Source organism: Ctenopharyngodon idella, chromosome 6, assembly GCF_019924925.1.
Source record: "Ctenopharyngodon idella isolate HZGC_01 chromosome 6, HZGC01, whole genome shotgun sequence".
Lineage (NCBI taxonomy): Eukaryota > Metazoa > Chordata > Actinopteri > Cypriniformes > Xenocyprididae > Ctenopharyngodon > Ctenopharyngodon idella.
In genome coordinates this window covers 29,960,031-29,983,484 of record NC_067225.1, presented here as the reverse complement: position 1 = coordinate 29,983,484, position 23,454 = coordinate 29,960,031, and the positions used below count along the sequence as shown (strand labels likewise).

The window sequence follows — 23,454 nt, the reverse complement described above, 5'->3', positions numbered from 1 at the left end:
CCAAATGACACTTTGCGCCCTTGAAGGGCACCGCAGGAAAGAAACAGTATTTGTGAGGTTGTTCCAAATGAAAGTAAGGAATGCAATCCCTTCACTAAGGTTTCCTCAGAAGGTCAAGTATGTCATTTCTGCCCCATTAGCACATGAAAATGCAAAAAAGGTCATTTTTACACAAGATTTCAAAACATTTATTTGCTAAAACAATCTTAACAACTATTAATGTAAAAATGTGGTTAATTTACATTGTCACGATAACATTCCGATTTAAAATACGGTGTCAGTGATGCATGTCTGTACGCAGACGGGCACATGCAAGACTTTATTGCCGGAACAGCATCATACTATTACTTTTGCTGTGCATAGTATGCAAATGTTTTGCATGTACGGATACCCGGATAACATACTAATTTTGGCCAAAATGTGCAATATATAACCAGAGCACACTATGTGCAATACTATATCTCATAATGCAATATGTTCAACATAACCTTCCAATTCCAGTGTGACAAATAAACTGGAAGTGATATCTGCATTTTTTAGCATATCATTATATGAATGGACTGCCAAGAGCAAGGACATTTTTACATGGATTAAAACTGGATTAGAAATGAAAAAACAAACAAACAAAAAAAAAACTATGGAAGCATCAAGCAACGTAGTAAAGTCATGTGAATACAGCATACTAATGTTTGAAACACTGTGCTCTGCTTTAAATAGCATTTTATATAATTACACTACTGCTAAGAAAGTTGGGGGTCAGTATGATTTTTTTGACTTTTCAACTTTTATTCAACAAGGACACATTCAATTAATCAAATGAGACTTTCACACTGTTAGAAAACAATTCTATTTCAAATAACTGCTGTTTATTGAACTTTCTATTCATCAAAGAATCCTGAAAAAATGTAGCACTGTTTCCACAAAAATGTTCAGCACAACTGTTTTCAACATTTATAATAATAATAAATGTTTCTTGAGCAGCAAATCAGCATATTAGAATGATTTCTAAAGGATCATGTGACACTGAAGACTGGAGTAATGATGCTGAAAATTTGATCACAGGAATAAATAGAAAACAGTTATTTTAAATTGTAATAATATTCACAATATTACTGTTTTACTGTATTTTTGATCAAATAAATGCAGCCTTGATGAGCAAAAGAGACTTCTTCCAAAAACATTAACAAATCGTACCAACCTCAAACATTAGAACAGTAGCGTATGTGCAGATTTCCTAAATAAATAATCATGAAATGCACTTGTTGAACAGCATTTCTTAAACTTCAACGATTACTATCTCTTCAGCGGATTGGTCTGAAGTTCCTCTGTCTCTTTCTGCAGAAAAAGGCCAAACAGATTGACACAAGCCTCCAGCAATGGCATCTGCATTGTCTACAACAACAAGGACACTGTGTCATTAACCCCCCAAATCATGCTCTCATTCTAGACATGCAATCCCATCATGCCAATCCTCAGTCACTGTAGTGCTAAAGCGCCAGCTGGCTGCAGCCCAGCAGTGTGAACCCTTTACACCTTATTAACCACAGCTAATGAAGCCACCACTGATGCTAATAAGCAATACGGCGACCTCATTAACTTTAAGTTGTGTATGTTATACATAAGCGGTGGAGAAATGCAGAAGTTTGGTGAAAAGTCGATATTTGATAAATGGCTACAGATGTTGCAGGGTAAAAATGGTCAGATTCAAGAAGTAAAGGTGGGGATAAGATTTAAAAAAGGCAAGAATGAAACTGGGCCATTGAATTAGAAGGTTTTGAAGAAACTATGCAAGAACATTTCAGCAAACGAAGTTTAAAATTAAGTCACAACTATTAGAAATTAAGTCATATCGTGCGATATCAAGTTTACAAAATTTAAACATCTTTCATGTCGAGAATGCAGTTGTGGTGCTTTTTAATGTTGTCTAGGTAGGTAGCCAACTTGGTTTTGGAACAGAGCTTGTATAACGACATCAGTTCACTGTAACAACATCAGCTAAATCATAAAATAAAGTTATGATTTGTTTTTTTTACTCATAAAATTCAAGTATATATGTTAACTGTCAGATAAACTTGAAACCGAAATGTAAATGTAAGTGCTCAGATGAAGTTCTCATCTGTCCTTGAATGTCTGTGGCATTGAAAGATATGCAAGAGAGTGTGTGTGTGTGTCTCTTGGCTTGGTCTTCTTTCTAGGCCCAATGCCAGATCTGTGTAAAGTTAGACACTAGGAGCAGGAGTCAGTACCCAGCATTCCTGCTGTAACGAATGAAAGGCAACGTCAGAATGATTACAATGAATATGACAGACAGAATGAAACAGATTATGGTTGAAGAGCCTAAGATCTTGGCAACATGTGCTGGCAGTGTTATGAGGGGAAATGTAAGACATTTTTTGTCTAGAGTAGGGTTTCCCAAATGCCTACGGTTTATGAGGGAACTGCAGGGGGTTTGGGAGATTGTGATACTGTAGAAACATCGATGCTAAAATAAATAAAGTTACAAAATTAAATAAATTAAATAAAGGCACAGGTGGAAGATCTACTATAATATGAGGAAATATTATCCAATTATTTTTTGTATATTACATGAATAATATATTATTATTCAGTATTAAAATATTTATATGTTGCTTGCAAAAAATAATTTAGTCAGAATGCATGACTACATTCAAATTTCATCAACAGGAAAAGATGCTTTTACATGCAGAATGATTTAGTAACAGCATAATTGCTTACCATTTAAAGGCACAATATGTAATTTTTCGCCACTAGAGGTCGCTTATTCAAAACAAAGGCATACTTTGATTACCCCGTGAATGAGCGTGTAAATCATGGGCATTGTCATCTTCAGTTCCTCAGCGATGGAAAGGAATCTGATGGACTCGGGCAGAAATCATGTTAATGGATGAGCTAATGTATTAAAGTTTTACTAACCTTACAGTGGTATGAAGCAGGATGGGACGAGAGCCATGAGAGCAGGATGAGGCTGTGGGAGCCAATGCTAATGATAGACATCGGCGATGCACATCGATCTTGAGTTAAACGGAGCTTTTATTATGCTTTTGCTGCAGTCGGCTGCTTCCACTCTGTTGGAAACGTTTGGGATAATGTAAGTACACAAGTCAACAAAATATATAACACTGTTCTAGTGGTTTTTGGATATTTTAAAAAATTTTTAAAATCTTACATATTGTGCCTTTAATCCAGGAATTCCAAAACATTTTTTTGTCAGCCAAACCTCTTTGACCTTAAATATTTACTTAAAATCTGTGCATACTTCAAGTTAATATTTCAACAATTTCGCAACACATTTGCATGTTCACGGCTTTCTAATGTTAATTAATGGTCACATGACATCCAAGTAAACAATTTAATCTTTTTTAGTGTTTTATTATGATTATTATTATTTTAAAATTATTTATTTAAAAAGAGTATTCTAGCTTAAAAAGCATCAGGAACAGGTGAAAAGCCTTTATCAGAACCAAAGCTAAGTTCTCCCATACAGACATATCTAAAAGAAAAGGCTGAATTATTCCAAGTGATATCCTTCACAGTTTTCCAAGTTGAAACAGAATATTCCAACACGTTCTGCTGTGGTTGTTATTGCTATGGTGGTTGCCTAACATACACCTGGATTGCAGTCTGGAAGCTGTTGTGACATCAGGTTACATTAAAAACTTTTAATATCTACGTCATCTGAACATAACAGGGAGGTGGAGTGTGACAAGCCACAGATGCATGACACTTCTTAGCCAATAGGGAATCAGATAACAGATGCAAAGAAGAGAACTATACAGCTGCCTATTTGTTTACATTCTCCATAGTTGAAGGAACTGGATCGTTGATAAGACAAGCTACTAAGCCAGCATATTAATAATTTAGGCCTTTCTGTCAGATACAGTTTGAAGTAACATTAAACAACAACAAAAAGTTCTGAATAAAGGTATCTTTAATGCATAACATTTCCTGCACTGTGTTTGCTAGAGATATGAATTATACATCAAATCGTGCAACTTGTTCTAACTTACGATTTTGGAATGATTTTAACCCCCCTCTCCACCCCCGGAAAATGGTTGGCACCTCAATAGTTATTAATGCCCCAAAGTTTGTGCGTCCTGGCGCCCAATCTGGAACTGGACCCCCTTTATGACTTGCAAAATCCTAGCATCCACCCACAGTATTCTAGTAGCAACTACATAGCAGTGCACTTACAATCATTTAAAACACCTTAGCAATCACATAGGAACATCTTGGTAACCACCCACAATACCTTAGCAACATTGTGGTGAGTTTCTGCACACATTTTCTTTAGAAAATGTAAAACCATACATGTGAGAACAATCTGCGAGAATGACAAGGCAATTTTTACCCTAAGCACATAGTTCCCTAAATTCTTGATTGATGAGATTTTAATAATGTAGGTTTGGCATAAAATCCGCACCCTGGGTGAAGTGTTATGCACTTTATGAGCAGAGTAGAAATCATTTTCAGATTTGTTAGCATTCATATCATAATGATCCAATAAATTCCATGTAAATTAATCATCTGTTATTTACTACAAATTATGCTCCTGTCTCTCCAGATACACATCAAACATTGTGGCACGTTCAGCACAGCTGACTACATTACGTAATTAACAATTCAAAACATCAGCCAAGCCAGATTGTTCACGACAGTCAGGTTCAGGATGAATTGATCTTTACAGAGTTACAGCCTACAACATGCAAATGCTGTCAACAATCAATCTGACATTTCCTGCCTTTTCAACTCACTGCATCCAGGGCCCAGAAAGAACTTTGGACAGGTGAACTGAGTAAATTTCACGGCCATGAATCTTTAGTAGCCTGTTTGATTTGACGCTCACGTCACTAATATTAGTGAAGGCCAGAATTTCATTCTTTAACCATATAAAATTCCAACCAGCCTGCAAGAAACTCACCTAAGCCAATTTTTTTTTACCACATTTCAGTCTTGGCAAGTGTTAAGTTTGGAGCGATCTCGCAATTTGCATTACTTAACTATGAACTTTATGAACTAATGGTACACCACTTCAGTAGTTTGGGGTCATTCAGATGGTCTTTTTCTGTTTTGAAAGAAATTAATATTTCAGCAGGGAAGCATTAAAACGTCATATTTCACAACATTCACTGTAAAAGCAAACAGTGAAATTAAATTAAATGAGTTTGTTTCATTCAAGTATTAATGAAAGTTCATTGTACTTAAAAGAAAAAAGGTTGAATAAACTCAATTTCATTGTAATAAACTGAACTTACTTATTATGATTTAGTTGAGTTGCAGCAGATTTCTAATTCCCAGCATGCTTTGTCAATACTATCAATACTGAGACATTTCTATCATTAAATTGTATCTTGATAGCACAGTCCCTCTTATCACACACAGTTTGCTTTTGTACATTAGCATCATTCTACATCTACATTCATCTTAACATTTTATCATTATTTAAATTTCATGTTAATTTGAAAAGGGCTGTAACACCTTTGACCTTGTATTCCACTACTTTTCTTAACCTGAAGACATCACACCACCTCTACAGATGCACACAGGATTTGTGGGCAGAATTAGCTGAAAAAGCATGCACGGTTTCTCACTTCCAAAGTCCACCGGAGAAAGTTCTATTTTCCACATATTTTTGGGATGCACTAAATCTTATCTCACATGCTATTTAGGAAGGCAGCAACAGTGTCATGCCAGTGGGTGTTTCCATTAACTCGTCAGTAACTGCTTTAGAGGGCTATCATGGTATAGAACAGCGATTTACTCACCTTTACCCCAGCGCTCTCAGGTTAATAACACTGGGACCAATCCGGTCTACAGGTGCTATATTTCGCCAAAAACACACACACACACACACACACAACCTACAGCCTCTATCTGTGTGCAGCCGTTAGCTAGAGATAATGCGTCTTTACATCCCTTACCAAACCCTGAATGCTTCACTCTCTTAAGACCGTCTGATGGATTGTCTCAGGTCTGGCAGAGGCAGATAGCAAGATGCACAGGTTCTTATCAGGCCTAAGCCAGGGGGATATTAATCAAGGCATCTGTCACTCAGTTTCAGGTAGGGTACGGATCTTAGTTAGCATTTAAATATAAAACCTGCACTCTAAATCGAGAGCATTCTCTACAGAAGGTACATAATTCCTCATAAATGAGGGTTAAATTAGTTCTGAGAACAATCTAGAACATCCACGGGTGGATGAATGTGTGAAAACTAGAAACTAGACTGTGTGTTTGTTATTCAGAGGTTAAACAAAGACGAGCATGAATGCACTACAGCATTCAGAATGTTTATTCATGGAAACCTGTGCAAAAAATTAAGATATTAAGAGGTAAGAACACACCATTGGCTACTTCTTGGCTTGTACACACACATATCATGGTTTGTTTACATATCAGAATTTGTTACATTTCATTTAAAGGGACAGTTCACTTAAAAATTACAATTTTATCATCATTTACTCACACTCATGTTGTTCCAAACCCATCCGACGCCATTTCAACACAAATGGAGATGCTTGCAAAATATTTGAGCTATTTTCCATACAGTTATAATGGATGGTTTTTTAAAATAAGCATGAAAGAAGCTTGATTTTGTCCATTACGAATTGATTGGATAGTTGTGGTTTGCTATTGGTCGATCTAATGTGAGTGATGGGTTGTCCCACCCTCGCGCCATTAAACACATCATTAGAGAAGAGAAGAGATTTCATTTCACTGGAGGGGTTATTTTGGTTATTTTGAAGAGGGTTCATTTAAAAAAAAAATAATGTGCACAGATAAACCATTTATAATAAACACTGCAATATTCCATGAAAATCAGAATTGCCATTTTAAACCCATGATGTTTGACATCACAGGCCAAATGTGACATCTTGTGGCACAATATTTGATTGTGCAAAGCAGATTTCAGAGATATAAAAGAAAGATATTTAGTCAATAGTCTTGTGACTGAACACAATACAATTCATTTGAAGGAAATTGGAGGACTAAGGCAGGGATGAAGACTTGCATTTCAGTTTGTTCTTTACACAAAGCTAATGTATGATTTCGGAAGATTTCGATTACAGCACATAAGTCATATGCGCTACCTTTATGGTGTTGTGAATTGAACCATATGAATCACCATCCATTTTCATTGTATTAAAACCAACTTTCCTGTAAAACACTATTCAGTCATAGTTACGAAGCTGTTTTCCTCCATAAAGACACTACAAACTTACTCACACACACTCTCTCCTCTCTTCTAAATTCATATCCACAGAGAAACTCAAAATAAACCCACATTACTGCACCAACTTCACCCAGCTTCTCATTTTTCACACACGTCCCTGCTCCATGTTCACTGGCTCTATAAACATTTTCTCTGTGGGGTCTATTTGACAAACCGCATCCGTCAGCTGCCACCTCGCTCTAAGATATCTGTTCTTTATTAAACCTGTTTCTTTCATGTCAATATCAGTGATTAGATTGCACCACAGGTACGACTTTTTCACTTTTTTTTTTCTGCATTAGTATGAAAATTGCTGCTGAACCGAAGCAGCTGGGAGTTCCTTCTACCTGTGTATTCGGCCCCCTGGCAGAAGACTCATTTATTCTGTCTGTTTTTCCCAAAGATGGCTGAGAGGGTTACACGCGTCACAGATAAACACCAGCGCAGCAGGGCGTAGCATTGTGTCTGTACATAAACTCAGAGAAAATGGAACAGCCTGGAAAGACACGGTTAATACATAGAACTGCAGAAATACTGCTCAAAGGCGTAATGTGGTTATATTGGTAAATATTTTAAAGTAAATGGTTATACTATAGTATTTTTCAAATATTTAAAAAATATTTAGAAATATTTAAATCAACAGTTAGAATATTAAAAAAAAAAATGTGATATAAAAACCAATATAAAAACATTCACTCACACACACACACACACACACACACACACACACACACACACACACCCCAATAAGCAATGCTACAAAGTGTCTTGAGATAATTCTTTGGGACTGTGGACTAATCATGGTATCACCATGGTACCATGCCCCAAAAAAAACAAGGTAATGAATATGTACCACGGTATTCTTTTAAGTACACTAAAGTACATGTAAACACTCATGGAAAAATGAATATGGAAATCATTTAGTATCATGATATACTGTATATCAACATGTTTTTTGGACATAGTACCATGGTAATGGTTAGGAATATGAACATAATAATATTTTATAATAATATGTATAATCGGTAACACTTTATTTTAGTGTCATTGTTATTTATATTACATGTAGTTACTATAGTAATAACTATAAATTATGCATAATTATATAACAAACCCTAATCCTAACCCTATAGTAAGTACATGTAGTTACTTAATATTACTCAGTACTTAAATGTATAATTACAGTGGAACAAAGACACCTTAAAGGGTTAGTTCACCCAAAAATGAAAATTCTGTCATTAATTACTCACCCTCATGTCGTTCCACACCCGTAAGACCTTCGTTCATCTTCGGAACACAAATTAAGATATTTTTGATAAAATCCGATGGCTCAGTGAGGCCTGCATTGCCAGCAAGACAATTAACACTTTCAATGCCCAGAAAGGTACTAAAGACATATTTGAAACAGTTCATGTGACTACAGTGGTTCAACCTTAATGTTATGACGCGACGACAATACTTTTTGAGCGCCAAAAAAACATTTTTTTTTTCTTTTACGAATCTTTTGTTTCAAATCAGTGGTATCGTATACAAACTGCCAAAGTTACGTGATTTCAGTAAACAAGGTTTCGTTATGTCATAAGTGTTTTTGAAATTTCAATGGTTCACCACTGGGGGGGCGTGACTTTGGCAGTTTGATACGCGCTCTGAACCGCTGATTCAAAACAAAAGATATGTAAAGCTTTGAAGCTTCATGAAGCAGTGTTTTGAAATCGGCCATCACTAGATATTGTTGAATAAAGTCATTATTTTGTTTTTTTGGCGCACTAAAAGTATTCTCGTCGCTTCATAACATTAAGGTTAAACCATCGCCTTTAGATACGCCTTTAGTAGCTTTCTGGGCATTGAAAGTGTTAATTGTCTTGCTGGCAATGCAGGCTACACTGAGCCATCAGATTTTATGAAAATTACCTTAATTTGTGTTCTGAAGATGAACGAAGGTCTTACGGGTGTGGAACGACATGAGGGTGAGTAATTAATGACAGAATGACCCATTTTTGGGTGAACTAACCCTTTAAAATAAAGTGTAACCTACATTTGTTACTGTAATTTGTTCATCTTTGTTTACATTAGTTAATAAACACTTAATAAACACTGTAAAATAAAGTGTTACCCAAATGTATTGCTCATGGTTAGTTCATGTTAGTTAATACATTAACTAAAGTTAACAAATGAACCTTATTGTAAAGTGTTACCGTATTTTTTTATTTTTTTATTTATTGAAGTACATTGGAGTACCATGAAAATGCCACGGTGTATGAATATGGGAATCATTTAATAAGGCTCATATATGAAAACATGGTACACAGATTCTGACTTATAAACTTTAATAGTATAAATGTAATCCTCAAATATGTGTATGTGCTCCTGCGTGGGAACAATCTTTTAATGGCCAATGAATGGCTCCTCATCTTTGCATTTCATTGCTATGGAGATGGATTAATAATTGATAACAGAAATTGTTGGTGTTCCTCAAGGATTAATGCTTGGCATGATAGAGAGGCAAAGGATGTTCGGATGAAAGGAGAGAACGAGGGGATGGAATCAGGTGGGATTCAAAGCAGATAAACGCCCACTCTCTCCTGCTTTTCATGTGAAAGACAAACAACCTATGTAAATGCTCCAAGGACACAGAGCAATCCCTGAATGGTGGAGTTGATCACCTTGCATTTATTTTATTCAAATAGAAAAGAAAGACAGCTTTAGCCAATCCCTCGAATTAGCCTTCACTGACAAATGAAGGACAGAAATCCATGCTTCCTTTGGCAAACTTCCAGTAGCAAATGTTCAATAAGTCAATTTATCTGGGGTATATGGGTCTAATCAAAACGTTTTCCCATTTTATGGCACACACCACACATTTCTAATTCTCAAGGGAAGTGAGAACGGCCGTCCACTTTGATGTTACTACCTAATGAATTAAATTATCCGATTCGTTTTAATTGATCCGGTGGTTTAAAGTGGTTTTATGGTGTTAAGCAGATGCTAATTCGTGATCGCTCATAAAACGGACTGACAAAAAGTCACTTTAAGGCCAGTCTGAAACATTCACAGACCCAATTGCAGGCAAACAAAAAGGACGAAAAATGAGGGAAAAGAACAATGACATCAAATATGAGGAGATGCCGCAGAGGTGGACATGCACAAACTGCATTTATTGTTTCACATACGCTAGATGATAACAGCTTATATAGATGGCTCAGAATTGCCACCTCAGATATCTGCAATACATATTAAAACTATTAAAAACCCAAAACAGATCATAGAGGCGCATTCTGACATTTTTACATTTTACATTTTTACGTTTCTACAGCAGAGGACTGGTATATTAGATAAAGAAATCATACTAGCCCTGTGGAACAATGAAATGACTCCTAATGTGGTCAATAATCTGAGAATAGAGGGCAGATAGGTAGTTTGGAACAAATCAAGCTAGATCACAGAGCCTGTTTGGTTTAGTTATCTCTAATAATGTTCACTATTGTTCATTTGTCTTTTAAATTATATTCCAGCACTGTAACTAAACCTAAAAGACTCATATAAACCATAAAAATCACCTGTCAAACACAATTTTGCCTTTTTGACTTGTTTTTTAATGGCAAATGGAAGGGCCCATTCTTTTCTTTAAAGGACAACCAGTAAAAGTATCATAAAAAGTAGTCCATACAACTTTATTCCAAGATATTCCAAGTCTTTTGAAGCTATATTTTAGCTTTCTGTCATGAACAGAATGAAATTTAAGACCAAAATCTATTCACTGAAAATCCTCCTCTTTGTCTGTGGCTCTCAAATTAAACATGGTGCCAGGTAAAATGTTTGTCAGAAGATATAATATAACTCAGGGGTTCTCAACTCTAGCACTCCAACCTTGATCAAACTCCCTTGCCAGTAACTTTATGGTAATCCTGAAAACCTTGCTTGTTCAGATGTTTAATTTGGGTTGGCAAAACTTTTCAGAAAATTGGACCTTGAGGGCCAGAGTTGAGAACCCCTGATTTAACCAATAAAATTTCATGTGATGCATCAAAAGGTGCCCTATTTTAATTGAAATCTACATAAAGAGGGCAAGATTTTCAATGCTTTTTGATGAATATGTTGTTGTTTTTTCACAAGATAATGTCATATATATGTCATATGGACTATTTTCACATCCAGTGAAAAAAGCAGACAGGTCTGGAACAACATGAGGTTAAGTAAATAATGACAAAAAATGTATGCACCATTTTCCTGGAAGAGAAACTTTTTAAATTTTAAATGCATATCTCATAAATGTTAATTTCTCAACATTAAATGACCTCAAAGCTAACAGGAATAGACTAAAAGTCACAAAACTCTGATTTCATGAGGTCCTGAAGCCCGGAATCTCTTTTGTATGGAAGCTTGTTTCCGCCATGAAATCAAAAACAAAAAAGGTAATTTTTATCTCACAGTTCTTGCAACTGAGAGTTTATATCTCACAGTCCCTGACTTTTTTTCTCAGAATTGTGAGATATAAACTCACAATTGTGAGTTATAACGTCAGAATTGCGAGTTATAACATCAGAATTGCAAGTTATAAAGTCAGAATTGTGAGTTATAACGTCAGAATTGCAAGTTATAAAGTCAGAATTGCGAGTTATACATTCAGAATTGCGAGATATAAACTCACAATTCTGAAAAAAAGTCAGAACTGTGAGTTTATATCTTGCAATTCTGACTTTATAAGATGCAACTGTGAGTTTATACAAGCAATTCTGACTTTATAACTCACAATTGTGAGTTTATATCTCGCAATTGAGAAAAAAGTCAGAATTGTGAGATATAAAGTCAGAATTGTGAGATACAAAGTCAGAATTGTGAGATCAAGTCAGAATTGCATGATAAAAACTTGCAAATTCGAGGAAAGTCACAATTGCGACTTTATAACATGGAATTCTGACTTTATTTCAAGCAATTCTGACTTTATAACACGCAATTGCAAGAAAAAAGTCAGAATTCTGAGATAAGTCGCAATTACCTTTTTAATTTTTTTAAAATTAAATTAAATTAGTTTAATTTTTTAATTTAATTTTAATTAGTCCACTTCCATACTTTTCCATACTTTTCCACTTGATCCTCTGAAAACATGTCAACCTAAACAATATGGCATATTATAGCATTATACTGTAAAGTTCACTTCTTAACTGTGTCAGTATTCATAGCACAACACAACAATACTAGTCATGCCCTCTAAAGGGGCTTCATATTCTCAGTTAAAGGTGATTCGTTGCCTGTGAATATGAATTACTGCATAGCACAGCATGATCAGTGTGAAAATGTCCCACTGATATGTACCTGGCAGACATTTTCATCTGCTGAAATGAAGGACGGAAACAACCAACAATTACTCAATGTGGAGGAATGTGGCAACCTGCCTCATGAATGGCATCTAAATGAGCTTGTTGTAAGGGCTGTCATTCATCTCAAATGACTTTCAAATTTGTTTTGTCAAATTGCTTGAGACTAGTGAAGGTTGTGTAGGATTGCAAGCAGGACTACTAGTTTCTGCAAGGGTCAGCAAGACACACTCATAGAATAGTAATATTACAAATGTTTACATAAATGATTTTTATTATGCCAATAAAAACATATACCTAAAGCCTAATTATAACTAAAGAACTTCAAGCTCCACCAAACACCAATCCTCCTTCAGCCTGTTCTGACTCAGATATACTGTATCTTTTGTATCTGAATCAGTTTCAAGCTGACAAGCAAAAATTCTCCAAAACACATAGATTTCTATTCATATTTATGACTGCAACTACCTAGAAAGAACTTAGCAACCACCTAGCCCATATTTTTGTCTTGACAAACTTCACTTTTCTAACTCTACTTAAAAATGTAGGATGAGTATATTATACTTTTTAACTAAAGTGCTTGGCCATGCATAACCCAAGAGCTGCAGAATAGGCCAGAATGGTCAAAACTTAGCAAGTGAGCCAAGAAGTTTTAATAAACTTTGCAAGTTTATGTACATTAATTTTTGAGTAAAATTTGAAGACACGGTATGCTGACCACTGCATCCTGTAAATCATTTAAAATATAATTTAGGTTTGATTTTAGAATCAGACCAATATGACAAATATGTCATGTTACTTTTAGAAAGATAAATTGGTAGATACTTGACAGTTAGATTACATTGAGACGTAATGACCAGCATACTGCACCATGGGGAAAAATATGATTATTTTTTGGCCTTGCTTAATTAAATCCTTAAACAGACTATATCCAAAAATAGTCAGTCTTAGATACTTTAGTTTGATTGAACTGCCTCATATTGCGGCACACAAAACGCCTGCCATCCATCAACAGATTGATGGTGAAGGGTGTTTTTAATTTCGTTTTAGTTTTAAGTTCATCCACAGTGGTAAATGGAGAGAAAGTGAGATATTCTGAATCAGAGACGAAGCTAATCCCTTTAACCACACGGTACATGTCAGTGTTTTTCCATCTCATCAGAAATGTCACCCGCTGAAGTGACAAGGAAGGAGAGATTGAAATGTCATGCATGATTTATGGAACCTTTTCATGTAACACTGTTTATATGACAGTGTCGTTTTATCTGTGAATTCAGCTCGACTGATTTGCCTCCCACTAAGAAGTAAGCGAGTGACGGTGTAAACACACGATTCTGGCAGGAGAATAAGACCTGTGGCCTGCCTGCATAACATATTCAGGCAAACACAAAAGTACTCGCATTGGCCGTTTGCTAGCAAAGTTCTTAAATTCAAACAATAACGACAAAAACTAAAAGCTGACTGCAAGGAATCAATTAAAATTTGCAAAACACATCGTTCTAAAAAATCTGAAACAGTAAAACAAACAATCTTGTTTGGATGGTCATTTTGTGATTCTCAATTAAACTTTAAAGGTGAAATGTGTCGTGTCTATAGCTGCATTCACGCCATGTCATAATCACCGTAAATGAAAGATTTCAACTTGTAAGAGAAGTCAGGTGACTTTGCCTCAAATCATGTGACTGAATAATTCGCTCAAAGATTAAAAGAAAACATGTTGTTCTCCATACACTTCTGAAATGCAATATAGTGCCAATTTCCCTGCAAGTGACAATTTTGGTCTCTCAAATACATGGGCTAGAAACAATGCCTTATTTGCTAACTGTTTTTGCAATATTGCAATTTTTCACATAAATTAAACTCACAATTCGGATGGAAACATATCTAATTTAACTTGTGCCGTTCACATCATTTATCTGGACAACACAAGTCTACCATGTAAAAATATGTGTAAAATGAACTAAAAATTACACAAAAACCTGCATGTTTATTTTCAATATATTTATTATATTTAATATATTAACTTTATTTGCACTATAAAAAACATATACTTTTAGAAGAAAAAAAAGTACCTGAATGAATGAATGAATGAAAAGCAGTCTAAAGCAGATCTTGAGTAGGGAATGCTGCACGGGATCTCCAAATCCCACCGCACACCTGCATGGAAAATGAAGCTGCAGCATTAGCTGCATACCCTCGTAAGGGAGAAAAAATAGAAACCATTTCATCACTAGAGATTAGTGTATTAAAATCAATATTTGCAAACATTTCAGTTCATTAATGAACTAAAGGTAAAGCCCTGTGTGTATTCTTAGCCATTAGTGAGGAATCAATAAATGTAATTTCAAAAGCGCACTGAAAATAATGAAAAGAGTCCTTAGCAGAATATTACTTTAATCATCAGAACATTTTTCAATTACTCAAAGGGAACCTTGCTTGTCAGGGTGGGCGGACAATGATTAAAAATTCTTTGAGAGAACTACAGTTTGCTCTACTGACATTCAATCAATTTGCCTAAAACAACAAAATCTGAAGAAAATGCATGCTTTGAATGGAATTTATATGAATACTCCCCATATATATCTATTATATATATGAGGGGCCATTAACATAGGACCTGTTCTTGTGTTCTGGACACCGAAACAGAATAATTCTATCCATACTTTGCAGTAGTGTTGTTAAAATTCATCCATTCTTAGACTATAACTTTGAATGAGCTATTTTAAACACATGGATACATTTGCTTTATAAATTGGGATAACTGGAGAAAGGGAAAACATCTCTTCTTTTGGGTCACAATGACTTCTCCAAATAGTTTTTAAAAAGAAAGTACATTAAGAGCCCCAGAGGAGGCATTACCGCCAAGGATAAGATGTCATCACATCTCCAAACGAAGGCCATTCTAGAAGTAAATGGAGGGTAATGAAATCATATCTCTTCTCAGGGAAATCACTGGCCAAATAGGATATGGATAAGCTGAAATGTGGTAAGCAGATGGGCATAGATACACTGAAATCACACAGGATAAACTGGGCTAATGGATGACAGATATGAGTTTTTCCCAATGGGCAGAAGGGTGACATTATATATAATAACAATCATTGCAAATAAAATGTATACACATACATATGCACAACTGCATTTGCCATGAATTAACAATATTGTATTAACATACACATTTATTAAAATGAACACATTATGCACAATTTAAGGTTACACTTTATTTTAAGGTGACGTAATTATTGTTACAGTTCGGTTGCAAGCAGAGAGGATGCAGAATCGGACTTCCTCGCGCCACAGATGGAACAACTGGGGAGGGGGGGGTGGGCACCCTGGAGACCTCCTGGCAGGTGAGGGTGGAGGTACAGACAGGTAAGAAGGTCTCCAGGGTGGATCCAGGGATTCTAGGCGCCATGGCGGTTCGGGAGCCTCGGACAGCCATGGCGGTTCGGGAGCCATGGGATGCCATGGCGGGTCGGGAGCGTCGGGCAGCCATGGTGGTTCAGGTCCAGTGGCCTTCGCCCCAACCCCAGGCTCGGACACTACATCAAGGGACGGGTAGCCGCCCCCCCCCAAAAAAAAAAAAATACTTGGGCGAGAGCCCAGGTGTCTTGGAACGCTGGGACTCCCGTAAAGGGCCGTGGGCTGGAGCGGAGTCTGGAGCTGGCTCGGTGACTGGAGCGGAGTCTGGAGACAACTCGGGCACTGGAGCAGAGTCTGGAGACGACTCGGGCACTGGAGCGGGCTCGCGGAGAACTGGAGCGGGCTCGCGGAGAACTGGAGCGGGAACTGGAGCGGGCTCGCGGAGAACTGGAGCGGGCTCGCGGAGAACTGGAGCGGGCTCGCGGAGAACTGGAGCGGGCTCGCGGAGAACTGGAGTAACTGGTTCAGTCCAAAAGTCAATGAGCCACTGGTCCTCCTCAGGTGAGGGCTTAGGTTTGGCGGTGGCCATCTCATGGCATGACTCCGATGCGGCGGCGGCCATTTTCCTTGGCGGCTTAGGCATAGCGGCGGCCATTCCATGGCATGACTCCGATGCGGCGGCGACCATTTTCTTTGGCGGCTTAGGCTTCGCGGCGGCCATTTCATGGCGGGACTCTGATGCGGCGGTGGCCATTTTCTTTGGCGGCTTCGTCTTAGCGGCAGCCGTCTTCTTGGTGGGCTTAGGGATAGGCACGACAAGATGGGAAGACCCACTGGAGGGATATGTGGAGGAAACTGGCGGGAGGTGAACTGACCAGGCCGCGTGTGTTTCTGAGGGGGCTGGACGAGGAGGATACGTATTCTCTAGAACCTCTTCAATTTCAAAATCAGAACCATTTAAAAAGAGAATCAGATTTATAGACTCAACTAGGGAGAAAGAACAGGCAGGTTCAATATAACAAATTGTATCCTCGTCCAGGCCCTTCAGAAAACACGCGTTAAGTGGTGCATCTGGCCAGCCCACCAAGCAAGAAAGCTCAGAAAATTCCTCCATGTACCTCTCCAGCGGGCGACCGTCCTGCCTAAGCCTCCACAGACAGTCCACCGCTGAGTTGGTGGTTTTGTGGACAACTGGAGGGATCGGGACGAGAAAAATCCCCATCGTGCTGCTGATGTCCTCACTGTAGTGGTCTGTTCTTCTGTTACAGTTCGGCTGCAAGCAGAGAGGATGAAGAATCGGACTTCAGCAATGTTTATTTAGCAAGGGAACAGAACAACCAAACATAAAGCAAACGTAAGAACAGACAAAGGAGTACTGGGAAGTGAGTCCATATAAAGGGAGTGCAGATGATCAAGAGCAGGTGCAGGTAATCCGTGATGATGGGGAGTTGACGAGGAAGTGAGTGCAGGTGTGGAACAGGGAGGATGATGGGAGATGGAGTCCGGGACAGACGGGAACTGTGACAGTTATATTGTACTTAAATAAGTACTGAGTAATAGTAATTAACTGCATGTACTATAGAGTTACGGTTAGGGTTAGGATTTGGTTTAGGGTTAGTTACTGTACTTGTAATCATGCATAATTTACTGTTATTACTATGGTAAATACATGTAGTAACGTGTAACTACGTCACCTTAATATAAAGTGTGACCCAATTTAATACTAATTTTGAGAGAAACACCAAAGACAAAGTTGATAATGAAAAGTAACATAACTGAGAACTGTATCCCCCAGTGACATTAGAAATCAAAAAAGTAAAAGGCTGCTATTCTGGAGAGAAAAAGGCACACACATCCACTGAGGAAGAACTAAAGTTATCCCACCTTTCCGTCATATTGATTCCCACTACGGAGCATTGAGTTCCATTCGCCACAGGAGTTCCACAGCAGCGGCACTGAGCAGACAGAGAAGGTCAACCTTTGATTTCTCACCAGGGTTTCAAAGAATCTTCCACATAAAGAAACACTTGCCTTTTCTTTCTCTTACTCAAATCAACTGGGGACGAGATGTTTCTAATTAGTGAGATGTGCAGAGGATATACCTCTTCCCTCCTCAACCTTTACCAAGACTTCAGTTGTCCACAAATACATCTGTATAGCAATTTTCTAATTATGACGACAAGCTGCTAAAAAGCCAAACAAAATAACTCTTGAAATGTTTTCTGCTTTCATCTCTCATGCCACACAGCAGTATGCACGCTATTGTCATCATTTTCCATAATGATACACAATTAATCATCAAAGCTGTGGCAAGATGAATGAACTTGTTTAATCTTCTAGGAATATATGTTCATGGCCAATATAATGACCTACCACTGGCCTCAGACAAAAAAAGATGGGAAAGAAATTATGCAAAGCCCAATAGGAGGCCCTTTTTATTCAACAGATAAAGTAGAACTGTATAAAGACATTAATGTAATGTCACTAACAGCATAACTGAAATCATATCCTATTCCAAATCTCACAGCTTCTCCAGCATAGTGACATATGTATCAGTTCTTCATTCTGAAAAAAATTGTGAATGCAAAATTACCAGGCTAAAGTATGATAAAGAAATTCTGATATGGCTTCTCCAAACCTCTACAATGCTTGAAATTAATCGTTTACGGTACATCGTGTTACATTGCACATAGCCTAATAATACTAGACCCAAAAAACTTAGACTTTTTTTTTTTTTCTTTAAATATCTTCTTTTGTGTTCTGCAGAAAAAAAAAAAGAAGTGCATACAGGTTTGGAACAACATGAAGGCGAGTAAATGATGATTTTTCATTGTTAGGTGAACTATCCTGTAACGGACTCCCTCCATCAGTTACACTCTGACCATCAGCATCACTCCCTGTTCATGGACTACAATACCCAGAATCCCTCACTCTCCTCAACTAATCCCCTTCAGTAATCACACACCTGAAAATACTCACCTCATCACCGCAGCTAAACAAAAGAGATTCTCACTCCTAACTCTTGGAAACTTAGGCCACATCCACGCGAAGCCAGAGCTTTCCCTATCCGATTTTTTTCCCCCTCGTTCTAAAAAAACTTCCGTAAACACGGCGTCATCTCAAGAAATATCTGCATACACATGAAACCACTGAAACAGTCTCAAAACAATGTAGTATACATGCCAGAAAATAGCATGTAAATATGAAAATAGCGGTTTCAGGCTCCCAAAATGCCAGATCCGTCTGGAAGAAACGTCGATACGATACAAAATTTTTCATATACAGCTAAAAACGTCTCCATATGAATGGGCTCCTAGACTGTTTCCACTATCTTTGGATTTGGAAAGTTATTACTACTTTGATTGTCTACCTGTGGATTACCTGATTCCCAATGTCTCCTTTATTCTCCAATCTCCAGCAATATCCTATGTTCTCCAATCTCCAGTGATCTCACTCATCTACCTAATCCAAACCTGCTCCTGGAGAGCCACTGTCCTGTAGAGTTTAGCTCCAATTTGCCTCAACACACCTGGACATCTCTGACAAAGTCTTTGGTTTGTCTCCATTTTCCCTCATACTCACCCTCCTGGCACTTGCCCTCATCAAGGACTCAGTAACTCATTCATTCAAATAGACTGTTGTTTACCTGTTATATTCACCCGCTTGCCATAACTCTTCAATTTAAAGGGGACCTATAATGCCCCTCTTCACAAGATGTAATATGTCTCTGGTGTCCCCAGAATGTGTTTGTGAAGTTTCAGCTCAAAATACCCCACAGATCATTTATTATAGCTTGTCAAATTTGCCCCTATTTGGGTGTGAGCAAAAACATGCTGTTTTTGTGTGTGTCCCTTTAAATGCAAATGAGCTACTGAGCTTCCAAAAGAGGGAGGAGCTTTAACAACTTGTGCTTTGGTTGCTTAACAACAACAAAGCTGGAGAATCTCATGAAGCCAAAATAACGATTGTCAGTAACGGTGTTCAGCCTTACATTGTTCAAACCGGAGTCGGACACTGATGGAGAGACTCAGGAAGAAGTTACAACTTTTAGAATGAAACTGGATGTTTCTGAATGGTTAGTGGATAAATTTATGTAGTTGCTGTGGAGTTGCTTCAACTCATCGTCATAGCATGTGCCGTCATGTTAATCTTTTGTGCAAATCCAGCACTGAATTGACCTTCGTTTGTGAAGCAATCCGGCATAAAATGACAGCATGGCAACAACACTCTACTACAACAACTCTTCCTCTGCTCTAAAGCAGCCCAACATGGCCTCACCCCCTTTGTTGCGTGTTCTCGGGGGCGTGGTTTATGTAAATTTTGGGGTTTGTGATGTCACCAACCTGGGAAGAAGCTCGTTGTAGTCCCTACCAGCCATTTGTTGTATTCCTTAAAAAGCGATTTCTGTAAAAAAAAAAAAAATATCTCCCTTTGAGCTTTGAGCGTTGTAAATTTGCAGATGTTGTTTATGATCAAACAGCAACGTCACACACTAACTAAAAGTGAAATCATAATCAAGGACCCCTTTAATACTCATTTACTTGCCACATCGCTGCCGTTTTAAAATCTCAACTTACCTGCATACTTGCCTGTTCTCCTCAGCACTGTGCTGTTCCATCACTTTTCATATTGTTCAATAAACTGTTTTGAGTTCAAATACAGACTGTCCATTTAACTTTCCCTTTTCTTTTCTTTTGTGAGATTTTTCCAGCAATTATTGCTGCATCATGCTGTATGGTGCATCTGATAAATAACTTTGACTTGTTGCCATCTTTCAGACACTTTGCCAGCTCAAAACTAATTTACTTACCATTAGAGAAAATAAAAAGGTCAAATGCATCGATTTTTCTAAGGTTGCAACTAAGAGCATATGCAAATTAACTTTAGTCGTATGCCACAATTCTAGTCGTCCTTTACAGATTCATCTTATTCTGTGTTTAAATACCAACGTTCAATGCTAACACAATCTTGTCTCAGTTTTCATAATACTTCTCATTGCACTGAATCTAAACATCTTTCCATCCAGTGGGAGAGCATATTAATGAAGGGTTCCAGTCTAATTCAGAATAATTGAAATGTGGACATATTTCACTGCTCTGGGATATTAAGACAGATCTGAGCTCAGAGTCCTGAGTCTGAGGGTAAGGTCAGCGCACGGCATGATAACTTTAACTGCATACTGATGATGACTCATGACTGTGTGCTGTTCATATAGCACATGAAGCAGATTTCTTCTTCCTCCATTCCATACATATACAGTACAGAGAACTTTAATAAGCCATTTGTGTGTTGATTTCCCTGAGAAGTGTAAACAGTACGACACTGGAAAACAATCATTAGTTCTGCATTTTCTTTCGACGGCACAGAAATTACACTTAACCTTTAAGGAGGCATTTTCTTATACATTTGTTTCTCTCTTAGAAAGAAAATTATATTTCTGAATAATAGTATTATTTTTCCTTCGTGATTTTTTTTTAGGTTTATATGTTTAGACTGTGGATAATAATTTTGTTAGTAGCATCAGAGAAACGGTCAGCATGGTAATTGAGTTTAAAAGGTTAAAATTCATCAAATAACAAATAAAAAAAATTTAAATTGACTATCTGTTCCCTTTGGCAGTCATTTTCTGCTTTTTATCTCTCTTCGTCTTTACCTCTGAGGACTGGAGTTTTATTTTTCTGGTCTTAGCATTATTTTATTAAACACTAGAGAGATACATGCAAATGATAAAGCCAAATAATTAACTCATATCAAGTTAAATCAGCTTCAATGATGGAATGATGTTGATGGAAAGAAGCTGATGTAAAATGTGAAGCTGAAATGAAATCATACTGCTATAAAATCTACTTGGTTACAAATAGTTCCCCAAGCTTCAAAAGTCATTGTGCTAACCTCTCATGCACCTAATAAATATATTTAATAATTGAATCATTTGCCCCAGGACTGGTTTTGTTGTGGCAAACACAAAATTAGATTAACCACAGTTAGGAGTGTATCTGAATGGCCCTTGAAGACTTGCCAAATATTATTAATGTGATAATAAGCGTAGCGAGAACAATACAATTATTTGAGATAACATCAGCGGCAGACTGCGATTCTGGAGTGTGAAGGACTAGAGGACTAGCAGACTCAGTCATGTGATATGCTTTTAAGTGCCACTCTGGATTACATTAACCTCCATTAGAATAAGTACGCTGCTATGAATATGAAATGGAAAAATATGAATATGCATATGAATATGCTAATGGAGCTGTACTGCAGATAAATTTAGGAATTTGGTTTTCTTTGTGGATTCAATTTTAGTCTTTATGACCTCACACATACTTCAAGTACACAAATGCAAACATAAATGCTTTGCAACAATGCAGACACACTTGCCTTTGCGGTAGAGTTCGTCAATGTTATTATTCAGGTAGCTAGATATTGACTTCAACTTCCTCAGCAGGATTTTCTTTAAACTGTTGCTCTACCATGAAAGTAGTTGACCTGAAAAAGAAAACTGGCTGCAGAAGGAAAGTGTTTACGCTAATGTCCGTTATATTGGCCCTTATATTGGAGAATGCTGTGCATACTTGGGTTGCGTTATGAATTGCAGTCCGACAAAGTCCAAAACGCAACGACTCATGAAATCGAGCTTGCGTGACTAGAAACGATTGTGTTCATGTACTTGCATAGAGTATGTTTTGGGCTTTAGGCCAAAGCGCTGCTCTTTAACCACCTTCAGTCTATACTCTCTCTCCTTCACTTGAAAGAACCTCAGTATTTCGTTCTCCTCCACGGGGGATTGTACATAAAGTTTAATGGAGGATAAAAAGAGAGAGCGATAAAGAGGATTTATCCAGCAGGGTCCTTATAAATAAGGCTTCTAATGATGTTCCTGTCATTATTTATATGTGACAGGTTTCAGACAGGCACCTCGAGGGACAGCCGAGACCTTGTCTTGTCGCGGGCGCACGGTGCCCACAGAGGGGGACTGATTGATCAGGTTCCAGACCGCGGTCTGTCTGAGATTGAGACGTGATAGTTGGAGCAGCTGATTGATGTGTGAGCGTGTATGTGTGTGTGAGGAAAGAATACATCAAGACAAGAGGCTGAACAGACAAGCCAAGGGTGTGTAGAGTGTGTAGATATAACGCATAGACACAGATTTACAATGAACACTCACTTACAGCACTGCTCTTAGGTTTACCTATTTAGCCCACTATCAAATATGACTGTAAATTAAAGGAAACGTTTACCCAAAAATGAAAATTATGTCATGATTTACTCACCTTCATGTCTAAAACCCTGTACGACTTCCTTTCATAGGTGAAACACAAAAGGAGTCCTGTATACAAACAAATATTTGCAAAGAATCTAAATGAAATATTGCAATAACACATACTTGCAAATCAAAGAAGTTTTGGTCTTTTCTTTCTCTGCCTCTCTTGTTTTTTTGTAAATAAGCTTTAAATGTATGTGTTTCCAAGATCAATTTATTGGTAGGAAAACGATTATAAATCACACAACGAAACAAGGTACAGAACATTACCAATCATGCCCAGC

The 23,454-nt window shown here is 37.5% G+C and overlaps 1 protein-coding gene and 1 long non-coding RNA gene across 2 annotated transcripts in view; both read right to left on the bottom strand.

Annotated features, from left to right (window-relative positions):
• LOC127514523 (uncharacterized) overlaps positions 1–23,454 on the bottom strand; it is a 200,751-nt gene that overhangs the window by 29,547 nt on the left and 147,750 nt on the right. The gene's annotated exons all lie outside the window — the stretch shown is intronic.
• Positions 14,891–18,048, bottom strand: LOC127514516 (nematocyst expressed protein 3-like). Its single transcript, XM_051897434.1, has 2 exons — positions 17,794–18,048; positions 14,891–17,182 (listed from the first exon to the last, which is right to left on the bottom strand). Exons 1-2 carry the CDS (start codon positions 17,824–17,826, stop codon positions 16,094–16,096), a joined length of 1,122 nt encoding a protein of 373 aa, XP_051753394.1. The 5' UTR covers positions 17,827–18,048; the 3' UTR covers positions 14,891–16,093.